The sequence below is a fragment of the Melanotaenia boesemani genome, chromosome 10 (genome assembly GCF_017639745.1).
Source record: "Melanotaenia boesemani isolate fMelBoe1 chromosome 10, fMelBoe1.pri, whole genome shotgun sequence".
In the NCBI taxonomy this organism is placed as follows: Eukaryota; Metazoa; Chordata; class Actinopteri; order Atheriniformes; family Melanotaeniidae; genus Melanotaenia; species Melanotaenia boesemani.
Window position 1 is genome coordinate 1030944 of NC_055691.1, and position 13388 is coordinate 1044331.

The window sequence follows — 13388 nt, forward strand, 5'->3', positions numbered from 1 at the left end:
ACACAGGTGTGGATTACATTGGTCCACTCCCTCGTACGACGAATGGAAATGCCTACATCCTTGTGTTTGTAGACTACTTTTCCAAGTGGGTTGAAGTGAGTGCAGTTAGGGAAGCTACAGCTCAAGTCGCTGCTAAAAAGTTCGTAAGTGACATTTTTGCCCATCACGGTTCACCCTCCCACCTCATTTCTGATAGGGGGACACCTTTTGTCAGTGAGTTGTTTGAACATGTTGTTTCAGTACTGGGAACGGACCACAGACTGACTACTGCATATCACCCTCAGACTAATGCCACTGAACGCGTTAATCGCACATTGAAAACAGCCATAAGAGCTTATGTGAACGACAAGCACACTTCCTGGGATAAATTCATTCCCCAGATTTGTTTCGCTTTAAGGACAGCTCCTCATGAGAGCACAGGTCTCAGCCCATCCATGATGCTGTATGGTCGTGAGCTAGAGACTCCTCTTGATCTCATCACTCTGCCTTCTGTGAATGGAGTGGATGAGCCAAACATTCCCTATACAGAAAGCTTGAAAGTTTCCCTTCAGGAAGCTCATGAGCATGCACGTGCAGTACTCTCTGAAAGCCACAAGCGTCAGAAACATTACTATGATTTGAGACGTCGTGACATCTCTTATACCATTGGAGATCTTGTCAGAGTAAGATCCCATCCCAGATCAGACTCGCAAGCTAATTTCACAGCTAAACTAGCTCCGCTTTACACGGGACCCTACCGTATTTCTCGAAAGGCATCTAGTCTTAACTATTGCCTTACAAGGGTAGACACAGGAGAAGAGGTTGGAGTTTTCCATGTGGCAAACATGCTACCGTTCTATACGTGGAACACAGCCTCAAACATCAAGCGTGCTAGGCACATACCACACACAACACAGGATGATGCTTTGGAGGACAGTGAATCTTTTCCCACTCTGGTGAGTCGGGACTCAAACTGTACAGACTTGGAGGGAGTGGATAATACGACTGTTTCAGACACGTTGCCCTCTCCTAAACACATCGCCGACACTGTCCCTGACCTTTGTTTTTCTGCCCAGAGCCCTACATGTGAAAGTGACGACAGGATTCAGAGCCCTGCCAGGAGGGACTCATTTTCGGCTGATGAGACACATAATCAGACTAATGTTTATAACCTCAGACAGAGACATGCACCCAGAGTTACGTCTGGTTGGTCAGTCAATAGGTGGACTAACCCTCATCACACGAACAGACTTGACTTCTAGTGACGTTAAGATGTTTCTCACTTTTGGCTTATTGTAAAAGGTGCCTGTGGTTTATATTTTCTACATTGTTCGTGGCGTGTTAAGTCATTTCTTTTGTTGGTTTTGTTGTAAAGTTCTTTCGACTGTTATAAAGAAGAAAAAAAAATTCTTTGGAAAAAGCAATTTACAGAAAATGGGGATTTCACGCCAAATGTGTGTGGCTGTGAATTTTCATTTTTGTGTTTTTTTGTGCATTTTAGTTAGTCATTCCACTGTATGGGACTCTGTCATGTATGCCAGATGTTTCAATATTATGCTGTCATTCACCCTGTTTAGCTGAACGGTCTTAAGATGTTTGACCATGTATGGAAACACTTAGTGATCAGTCTGTTCCCTTGTTGTGTACAGCTGGGGACAGCCTTTTTTCACCAGGGGGGTAATGTAACAGTTGTAATTGTGGAATGGCCCTTTAAGACTTCTTTTGGTCGTCTTCTAATGATGACGTCATCAAGATACGTCGAGAAGAGAGGAGATCGTCTTGCGAACGCTTGGACTGCAGACGGACATTTTTGGGAGCTCGGCTCTTTTCCTTTCTTTTTCCCATTTGTTGTGACGGACGTGTTGTGTGGCGCTGTTTTATTTATGTATGATGAGACAGTAGCCGTCCAACCGGGCTTTATATGGTTGACGAATGTCCTTTTATTAAAGAGCACGCACTGTGGAATCTTCAGTACCAGTGTCGCTGTGAGTTTGTCAACCTTGTGGCAGCTTTATCCGGCTAACTGAGCAAATTCCCCTTTACCACAACACGCTCTCCCGTTACAAGTGTCATAGAACTGCTTCACTCCAGGAACATTTTTAACAGAGTCGTTGAGAGCAAGGTTGAGGTTATGAGCAGCACAGTGAACATAATGGGCAAGGGGTTCCCGCTCTGTTATTCTTGCCTGTACGCCTGAATACGCGCCACTCATATTCGCGGCCCCATCATAGCCCTGTCCGCGGCATTTTGAAAGATCTATTCCGTTTTTCTCTATAGAGCCCAGGATTTGCTTTTCAAGCTCTGATGCTGATGAGCCCACAGTCGCTTCAAAACCCAAAAACACTTCATTGATCTGTATATCTGTTGCAATATCCATGTCATTCTTAACAACAGTTACGTAACGGTACACCTGGCTCAACTGGTCTATCTTTGACACATCTTGCGTTGTGTCCATGATAATGGAATAAAACGGGGCTTCGTTTATTTCCTTAATTGTGTCAGCTTTCACACGTTGAGACAGGATGTAAATAATCTCATCTTGAATCTGGTGACTTAGGTATTTCACTGACCCTTCTGGTCGGTTGATTAGCTCTCTTAAAACAGGGTCATAGCAAGCTAATAACTCGATTATTGACAAAAAGTTGCCAGCATTTCCCTGACCTAGACCTTCCCTGTGCCCCCTGAATGCCAGGTTACATGAAGCCAGAGTAAGAGTGACATTCACAATGCGCTCCAGGACCTGTCTCCAAAACAAGGCTGCATTACGCACATTCCTCTCCATTTCAGCGTCTATTGTGCTGTTGAGTTTCCACTGCTCGTAGACTATGCATGCACCAAGATGTATTTGCGTGGATTCATGCTTCTCAACTTTTGCAGAAAGATGTTTCCAGTCTCTTATTCCGTTTACCCATGCATTGTTGTAATACGGGGCATTTTGGTTGGCAAAAAGCCAGCAAGGCTCACAGTAGCAGCAATCTAATTTGGGGGAATAGCACATCCAGCTCCGGGGAAGTTTCATCCCAACTTTAGTAGTAGAGGTGTAATAACTTTCCAAAAAGCCCCGATTGTTGTTATCAGTGGGAAATAGACCTTTGGGTCTGCATGGGCCCATCTTAAGGATATATCTTTTAATGTTGGAGTCCTGGATGTTTTCAGCAAAATTGGCCCGATCAGTCGGAAAACATTCCACAGGAGGGTTTTCATCATCGATGGTCTGCGTGTCACCTGTAATGGGAGGAGACCTGCTGCTGCTTTCATTTCCAGTGGGTGAGGAAGGGGGCTGTTGGTCTGGCTCCAGGTCTGGCTCTTCCCTGGAGCAGCTAGCAACTGCTAAGTCCCTGATATCACCTCTATACCGCCGAGAGAGAAAGAAGAGGATATAAGCTAGGCGGCTGGGCTACTACAATTTGCAACCACCAATAGTTTACAACTCAAGCACATTGTGCATAGTGATTGTTAGAATTGCTACCTGTAATTAACCTGGCTCCCTGGCTGTGCTGGCAGTTTTGGTGGGGCTGGACCGCTGCCAACAAAAAAGTCAGGTTCATCTCCAGGACAACGAACAAAATATGTGTCCAGTTTTTGCAACTTGGCTTTTCCTTGCTCTCTTTTTTCCTTTTCTTTTCGCTTTGCCGCTCCACTTTTATGCTTATATGAAGTGCCACTCATGTTAACTTAATCCGTAAAAATGCTCCACCTAGTTTGCAGTATGTTGACAAGTGACTGATGATGACGTTGGTTGATGGTTGATGATGAGTTTTACCCTTGGAGACAATATCGATCCACTCGTAAATTTGCGTGTCAAAGTTAAATGTGAGAGTAAAAATAAAGCCAGTCATGTTGCACAGCATTTAATTAAATATTTTACACCTACTACATCACTAAAGTCAGTCGGTCATGTAAAGTTTTTGGCAACCATAACTTAATCCTGACTGGGATAACCTATATAAGCTCTGTATAACTCCACAGTATTGGTGATAATAAACAAACTGCATACATGCCCCGGACTCCTGTGGGCACAAGTAATGGAAGACCCTGCTTACTCCAGTTCCCTTGAGCAGTGGTGAAGGCCTGGCTTCTTCAAATCCGTTATCCTATCCGGGCCCTTTTGAGACCCGGGCCGGGGGCGTGCAGCCTCCCAGCCCCTCCGGAAGCCCCGCCCCGTGTGTGCTCCTCTAACACGACGGCACGCAAGTACTGCTGAGCTTCTCTGAGAGATATTATTTTTGTTGAGCCAATGAACAGTAATGCCGAAAAACGCCTTGTTCACTGTGGACCAGCAGTCTGCTGTCGTACATACGGCATCAACTTCAGAGAGTTCATTCTTTAAGTCGGAAATATTCTCCTGGAATGCATTGTCCAACAGTTTCTGTACCTGCTTTCTTGAGGGCACGTGCCTGGATGGCTGCAAACCAGTCACTAGTTTGATGAATGATGGCTTCTCAACCTTACCCAAAGGCAGGTCTCCCACGATGTAATCCAATACAAGCTTGTCCACTTGTTGTTGGGAAACAAAGGAAACAGGTGGTCCTTTACTAAATGCAGTGAGCTTCACTTGGGTGGGTGTACTCGGCGGTGGGCCTCTCTTCGTTAATGATTTCTTGCGTTCATCAATCAGTCGCAGATATTTGCCAAGGTGGCTCGGATGCTTTAATAATAGCTGAGTCTGAATCGTGGGAACTAGCAGTAGCCATGCTGAACCGTAGTGTTGGACCGTCATAGTGTTTGCCGTAAACAGTGTCGTAAAACCTGACTTTTCAAATGAGCATGAACGTGAACTGCGTGTGCCACTCATTCTTGCCAAAGTGAGCATCGCTCTCATTCACGTTCATTGTATGAAAACTGATTCATTCAGTTCACCGTTCACCGTAAATATGAACGTGTTTAGTGAACGCGTTCATGCACAACACTGACCATAGATTTGACCTGGTCCCACAATTTTACAACTTTGGCGCCTAAAGGGCTAAGATGTGTTTCCATCGCTGCACTGAATGAGATGCATTAATGGAAGTAGTAGAAGTGTAGTCGGAGAGGCTGTTTTGAGTGCATTGGCAGCCATTTGTGACATGTGTGACATGCTCTCCCCCTATGTCCTGGGTCGGTGCCTGCGCTCCTCAGGTCAGAGCCTCCTGACTGTGCCCCCCTCCCGTCTCCTCACTAGAGGAGACCGGGCCTTCTCAGTCAGAGCTCCTAAACTTTGGAACTCTCTGCCTGAGGACCTCAGGGTAGCCAACACTTTAAGCACTTTTAAAACTAAATTAAAAACTTACTTTTATAGAATGGCTTTCTTATTGTGAATTTGTTTTTAATAATTTTATTGTCTCTTTTGAATTCATGTTTTATTGTTTTACCTTTGTGTATGTGTTCTTAAATGCTGTGAAGCACTTTGTAACTTTGTTTCGAAAAGTGCTATACAAATAAAGTTATTATTAGGCCCGAGCACCGAAGGCGGTGCGAAGGCCTGTTGTAATTGCTCCGTTTTTTCCTTATTCTTCTTCTTCTTCTTCTTCTTCTTATTATTCTTCTTCTTAAACATTGGAGGCATTTTTGGGGACCTGAACATGCATGAAAACGCGCCTATTTTTGTGTACCCCCCCAAAGGAATGTGAAAAATTTGATATTTTGGGGTGCTTGGGACTGTTCGGGCCAAATTGAATGAGAGCGCCACCTATTTATTATGCCCCGCCACTGCACGTCATCAATCTTTATGAAAATCGCTAGATATATTCTAAATGTTTGGGCAAACAAAAACGCCTCTTGGAGCAACAGCCTAAAACCAACAGGAAGTCGGCCATTTTGGGTCAAAGTCGCCATTTTGGCATTTTACTGACATTTTCAAAATCTATCTCCTCCCAGAGATTTCATCATACCACTACCAAAATAGCTCAGGATGTCCAGAAGGCATGTGTCTTTAAAAGTTATTGAAAGTTTTCTAATAGGAGAAAGGGCATGGAGGGGGTGGGGCCTCAAAATTTGATGTCTCGCCGTGAAGAACGAAAGTGATATAACTTCCACGTAAAACAATATATTTGAACCAAAATTGCCATGTATGATGCCATTCCCATCCTGAACACATCTACATGTCAATATTTGGGTTATGAATTGGCCACGCCCCCTGGCGACAGGAAGTCATTGTTTTTACTTGGAGACCCACTTATCTGACGTTTTCGAGACAACCAGGTCCAAACTGGGTCAGACAGCAGAAAACAAGTTGGTGATGATATCCAGTGAAAACTGTTGCTCTACGCTGCAGGGCGAGACCGTGGTGTCATGGCGATCTTCGATAAGACGCCATGACATCATAAATCACTATAAATCCCTCAATTCTGATCCAATCCCCATCAGACTTGCAGGGATTAATCAGGATCCGGCCCTAAACAGATCCATATGACCAATTCCAGACTAGCCCTAAGCCCCGCCCACTTCCAACAGGAAGTGGTTTTTTTCAGACGCTGGGGTCCATCTCCTCAGGAATGACACTTACACACTTGAAAGTACTTCAGAACAGGTCAAACCCTTTCATGATACCCCAATAAAAATCTCAAGTTCCTTTGCCAAACGTAACCTTGGCGAATAGTGGTCCGACGCCATCAAACAGGAAGTACTTGTAACTGACCCATTGTAACGTTAATCTCCACCAAACTCGGCAGAGAGGACCGCGGTCAGGTCGGGAACTCTGCCTTATTGACATATGCTGGAAAAATTGTAATACGGCTCTATAGCGCCCCCTAAAAATATTTAATTGATCATGTCTGCCCACTACATTGACCAATATGGCTGAAATCCAGTATATTGATAGAACATGGAAGGATGTACAAAAAAGCCTCTTGGACCTATATGATAACTTCAACAGGAAGTCGGCCATTTTGAAAAAATTGTCATTTTTGGGGTCATTTTTGCATGTTTCTTTGCCTTGCATTTGAACGAACTCCTCCTACAGATTTTATTGTATTTACCTCAAACTCAGTCTGAACACTCCAGAGGCATGCGTAGTCAAAAGTTATTGAAAATTTTCTAATAGGAGGTGGCGTTCGGCGGCGGCGCCTCATCAAGTTTTGATGTTTCGCCATGAAGCACGGAATCCATTATTTCTGAAATACAACACTCATTTTGTACCAAACTGCACATGTTTCACTTCAGTTCCATGCCAACCACATCTACATGTCCAGATGATGTCATCTGGACATTGCTCAACGCTGCATGGCGAGACCGTGGCGCCATGACAAAGTTGGATAAGATGCCATGACATCATTATTGAGTGTAAATCCCTCAATTTTCATCCAATCACCATCACACGTACAGTGATTAATCAGGGTCTGCTCCTGAACAGATACATACAACTACTTCTGGTCTTGACCTAAGCCCCGCCCACCTGAAACAGGAAGTGCCATTTTCCTGCAGCGGGTTCCCTCTCGTCAGGGATTAACCTCACACACTCAGAAGTGCTAGAGATCAGTTCAAACCCTTTCATGATATTACAGAAAACAAAACTCAAGTTCGTTCCTCAAGCAAAACATGGCGAATGGCGTCCACCGCCATGAAACAGGAAGTACTTGTAACTGACCCAATGTACACCTGATCTCCACCAAACTCGGCAGGGAGGACAGTGGTCAGACCTGGAACTGATTCAAATACACATATGCTGGTTATGTGGCTCTATAGCGCCCCCTGTAAATATTTAATCTATCAGCTCCAACCACTGCTTTGAACGACATGATAAAATGTGGCATATTTATGTGACTTGACAAGACAAACAAATATTGCCTCTTCATGTCCTTATGTACTCAACACCATAGCCCCACCCCCTGGAAAAAGGAAGTCCCACCATGTTAACCTTTCTCATCTGTATAACTAATTCTAACTCAATTTATCATCCTTCATGAACTTATGGTTGAAAATATGACTGACGTCTTACAGCATCATGATTAAAATGGCTTTCTGTGATGGTTTAAATCATTCGCCATTATACAGAAAGTGGCACAAACCCTGCTGTCAGTTGACCAATTGAGCTAATATTTTCCTGTTCTCATTAGAGTTCCAACCTGAACATGGTCCTACATTAAAACAACTTTACCACCACCTAGTGGCCACGTGGAATTTTCCTCTTGATAAAATCATGCTCCAGTTTGTGGGAATTCAACACAGTTTGTAAGAAACAAGGTCATGAATGCTTCAGATGTCATCACTGGAAAGGCTGAGTTGGAAGTTGATCCTCACATGAGAAAAATAACCTCTTGATTGGAGATAAACTCTGGAAGAATGGGTATATGGCTGTGGGCGATAGCGGCTGTGCTGCTGGAGGGAGGTTGCGGGGTGATGGGGCGGTGCAATAGGCCGAAGCGGCGCCAGAGGTGCGAGGGCCTCCAACGCTGCTTGCAGCTTTAATTATTATTATTATTATTATTTTTCCATCAATCTGTGAATAATCATCCATCCATTAATATTTATTATTCGACTACTACAGTCGATGAGCTTTGTAGAGTTGGAGTGATATTAATCCTGCCTCATGTTTCGACAGATTCCTCAGATCAGCTACGCTTCGACTGCTCCGGAGCTCAGCGACAACACACGCTACGACTTCTTCTCTCGCGTGGTTCCCCCAGACTCCTACCAGGCCCAGGCCATGCTGGACATCGTCACAGCGATGGGCTGGAACTACGTCTCCACGCTCGCCTCTGAAGGAAACTACGGCGAAAGCGGCGTTGAGGCCTTCATCCAGATCTCCAGAGAGTTGGGTAGGAAGCCTGAAACAGTGATAGTCTGTTAACTCAACTTAATATCAGATACATTAACTCTGAAAACTCAAAGCCATTTTCTGCTATTTTTGATCTGTCTGTTCTTAATGTAAAATTCATGTAGTAACTCAACGCTTTCAATCACAGTAACATCCAGACATTTTCTTTACAGCCTCAGATTTTGATATGCATAGACATAACCCTATATAGGCCAACAAAAATAAAAACCCAACAAAACAGATTTTATTACTAAAAGTACTTTGTAGAAACAACACACAGATCAACAGTGTCCAAACCTTTTTTCATCTTCATATTATTCTCTCAAGTCTTGGCTTCCAGGAAAAAAAATATTGGCATTATAACAAACAAACTATGGAAACTACATATTTCCACTTTCTTTAAAAATATTTAAATAAATCTTTAACTGCTCCTAATTGGATATTCCCATCAGTTTAGCCAGGGCTGCCCAAGTCCGGCCCTCGAAATCTAATATCCTGGAACTTTTAGATGCAGCTCTTCTCTAACACCCCTGAATCAAATGACTGAATTCCCTCATCTTATACCATTCAGTTCTGCAGATGCCTGGTAATGAGCCATTCACTGGATTCAGCAATGTGTTGGAAAAGGGTAAAAGTTGCAGGATGACATGTCTTGAGGACCGGACTTGGGCGCCTCTGATTTAAGATATCCGATTGGTCGATTGTTTAACAAGAAGTGCAGCTGAAGTGTAAACCTTTTGGAAGGGATATAAACACCTAGCTATCAATCACAATTTACTCCATAGTGTTATACACTACCGTTCCTAAGAAGCTGTTGGGGAGATAGGCCATAGCTCTTAGCTTAGCCCTGCTGGTGATCTAGTGGAGTTTAAGTGTTAAAAAAATCCTAATTGGGATGAAAGTCACCATGCTGGTTTTCAGGCTCCTGTTTAATAAGCTTACTGTCGACTGTCAGCATTTGTTGGTAAGAGAACAGCAGGAAAGGTCTTGTAAGTGATTGTTGATCTGATTAGAAGTTGACACTGTTTTCTCCTGAGATGGACACTGTGAGGTAATCAAACACAGTTCGCAATGATTAAAATGTTATCACTACCAGACGATCTCTGACATTAATTAGACTGTAAGAAATTAACTGGTTTTAATGAGTGTGTTGGAGATCAGTGTGTTTGTTTGTGTGTCTCTGTGTGTAATTGTTTCAATTAACCATCAGTGGATGTTGCTGGAAGTAACTCTCCCATTTTAGAAGCGTCATGCGATATTTAGACCTAAAATCGATCCAAGCTTTCAGTTTAGCCATTGTTGAAACCGGTGACGAATATTTACCCTATTGTCAGTTCTTTGACCGACCTTTCAGGCTCACGCCCTGTTGTTTCCTCTCTTGGATCTTTAACGACCAGTGAGACTCCAGTCGCGAAGTGATGGGCGAACCTTTCCACCTCGATTCTTGTGGCGCGAGAATAAGCAATTTTACCCCTTTAGAATTCCTGATTATTATCGTCCGCCCATGCGGAGGTAGACCTGAGGAGTTATTCTGGTAGATAAGCCAGCCTTTGGGTCTATGAGTATGAAGCTACCGTACTATCGTCCTAACAGGATCACTACCTGGTATCGAAATAATAATCTAGCGAATTCTTATGTCTCTTCGGGTATTGGGGAATCTGGGGTTCACCTGCTCGTTGTGTTGTCCTCTCCTCTCCTCAGTGGATGTGGGCGAATATAAGAGAAATAAGTCTGGTTGGGAAGTTAACCGAAGTTAACTATAACCCTTTTATTCAAGTTTTCTTTTATTGGTAAAATACAGAAAGAATAAAATAAAAAGAAAGAAAAAATAATAAAATTCCCTTTTCAGGCTTCCCTTTCAGTGAGGGTTGAAAAGCAGAATAAGTATAAAGTGAAAAGTTTCCCTCAATGGGTGATTCCGCTTTCGCGGTCTACATCTTCTCTAATAATAATTCAATCTCCCTTGGTAAGAAGGGGAAAAATCTATCCCAGTGAAGGGATGAAGGTCCAAAAATCTCTGCAGATTCTCCGCCGCAGCTCCTCAAAATCTCCGGACAATCCTCTCTTTTCACAAAATCACCAGTATATATACATAACTTAAAAACCATCCCATCTGGTACCTTCCCACTAACAGAACAACACCCAAAACCAACCCACTTAGTATTTTTCCATCAGCAGAAAAGCATACGTGAGCATCCTACAAGTTGGTCCCTCCTTCTGGGTTGCATCAGAGCTGAAGGAAAAGAAGAAACTTTTCCCTGCCCCGTTATCTATCTATCCTCACAGTTTTTCTACACAAAGGCTGCTTGTTAATATTTTCTGAGTTTGCTGGGGAATTCCGCTCTGCTTCGGAGCGAGCAGATAACAGGTTACTCCCTTCTGGGCCTCTCTTCACTTCCTCAGCAGTGTAAAAAACTCTGTCTCTTATTTGTACCTTATTTGTGAATGCACTCTCTGTAAGCTACAGAATAATAACAACTAAGCTGTAGCTCTATTAATCAAAACCCAAACCTAATGAACATCACTAAATCTAAGGATAATAATGTAAATAAGCAAGCAAACAGGAATATATGAAATGTGAATAGGTAATGCATAACACAGAAAAACATAACTGAGTATTGATCAGGCAGTCCACAAACTCAGTCTTTTGATTAAAAACATCATCTCACATCATGCGTGTCATAACAGTCATAGATTCAAACTTTAATAAAACTTCTCTCCCTCCTTCACTCACTGAGAGCAGAAATCGGGGGTTTCCAGCAGGTGTTATCTGTCGAGATAAGGGCCTCTGCTCCCTGTCCGTTGCCTTAGCAACGGCTCTCTGGCCTAGAGCAGTGTTCACGCCACCATTGAAGAGCGCGGCCTTCACACCATCTTCCTTAACTTTAGTATCTTCAAACTTCCATTTCTCTTTAACTGTATTCAAAACGTTTCTCTTTTAATTAAAAAACTAGCTTCAAGGTTGTGACGCATTTCAGACTTCTCTGTTGCCTCATTCAGTCTATGAACCTAAAAATCTACTGACATGAGGTCAGAAGAGGCAAATATACAGTTAAAAGGATAAGTAATTGGTACAAATCCTGATAAATGTTGAGGAAAAGCAAATGTTTGCATTGAAGCACATTAATGATAAATGTTGCTCTGAATTTTAATGTTGGAGGTGTTTCATGGCAAGCAAAAGCAGAGTCTGCTCCTAACTTTATTGTAGAAAGACCCCACGATGCTGGTGGTGGTGCTCAGCGGGCCAAACGGACACTGCGGTACTTGCTAATAGTAACTGTCTGTTTAAGTGTTGAAGGCTTGTAGCGGATTCAACCTCGGAAAATAAAGTTTTTTTGTTAATCCTAACTAAATGAAACATTTGATGGATTTTTGATATTTATTCTAAATTTTGATCTTAAATTTGGATAACTGGTTAACTCCGGCTGACAACCGCTTCACAACCAATTCTGCAGAGTTTTCTTCTTTTTTCGGATCGATCCAATGCTGGGCTCTTGATCTTTTACAGTATCAACTGCAAACTATTTACTATTGCACCTGTGACACCACCGACCCAGCCGCCTGAAAGTCCACCTCAGCAAACGTCCTGATCTAAACCTTTGGACCACCACGTGACAAATCTTCTGGTCCTCTATGGAGTTCACCGGGATCTGAACCACCCGTATCAATTTGATTAATTTTCCATTCAAATCCTCTTTAAATAGTTTCCTTTTACATTTATGTACGATTAGACTAGTAATAAATATTTCATATTTATCCTAAACTGGTCTGGTTATTGGTTTTGGGTCCCTTCAAAATAATAATTCACGTAATTAGCGTCTAGAGACCGATTGGTTGATAACTGATTTGACTAGCTTGAATTAATTAATTAATTAAATTAATTAATTTAGTAGTCTAATGGCGTCCACACTGCCATTAGGTTGGTATCAAAGCTCTAGTGTGGTGGTGCTCCCCGAGTTTTTATTTTTATTTTTATTAATAAATCATAATTTTTTTGTAATTATTAAAATTAATATATTTATTAAACATTTTAATGTTTAATGACGCTAAATTACTGCAGGCTTTTAGTTTTGATATTAAGAATAATTACTGCAGGTCAACAGTAAATCATGTGTCTGTTATGAGAAGCCACAGACTTGTGCCAGATGAAAAAAGCAGGAGTGACTAACACGAAGGTTAGCATGACTATTGCTTCCCATGACTGTTGCTCCCTGTATACATATAAGTGTGATCCAGAAATTTGACGGCACTTTTTGCACTTCTGCTGCTCTGCCTGGTGGTCAGTGAGCTGTTGTGTAAGGGTTTACTCCCACCTACAATGGATGAGGAACCACTCTGAGTCTACCCCGGGGAGGCCTTTCTCGCTCTCTGGAATAGAGGGACACGCCACTGGAGAACTTAAAGGTTATAGATGGCAAGTAAATTTAGCTTACTATTGCTAGCACGTCTCAGAAAACAATACTTTTGGGTAAACATCTGCTGGTGTGAACTATGAACTGCTAGTTTCCACTGTCTCAGAAAACATGCACACTCAACTCAGAAAGGCCACCTCTCCCCAGTCGAGACTTGTACCAGCAACCTGCTCCCTAGGAGGCCATGGAACTTTTTACTATACCACCATGCAGGTTCAGGCCTAAGACCAAAAAAATAAAATAGAACAAAAGGAACAACGTCT

The 13388-nt window shown here is 42.7% G+C and overlaps 1 protein-coding gene across 1 annotated transcript in view; it reads left to right on the forward strand.

The window, feature by feature from the left end:
- Positions 1-13388, forward strand: part of grm8b (glutamate receptor, metabotropic 8b) — a 226037-nt gene that overhangs the window by 71382 nt on the left and 141267 nt on the right. Inside the window, exon 3 of the mRNA XM_041998236.1 lies at positions 8498-8714. Within this exon, the coding sequence (XP_041854170.1) occupies positions 8498-8714 (217 nt within the window). The remainder of the gene's footprint in view (positions 1-8497; positions 8715-13388) is intronic.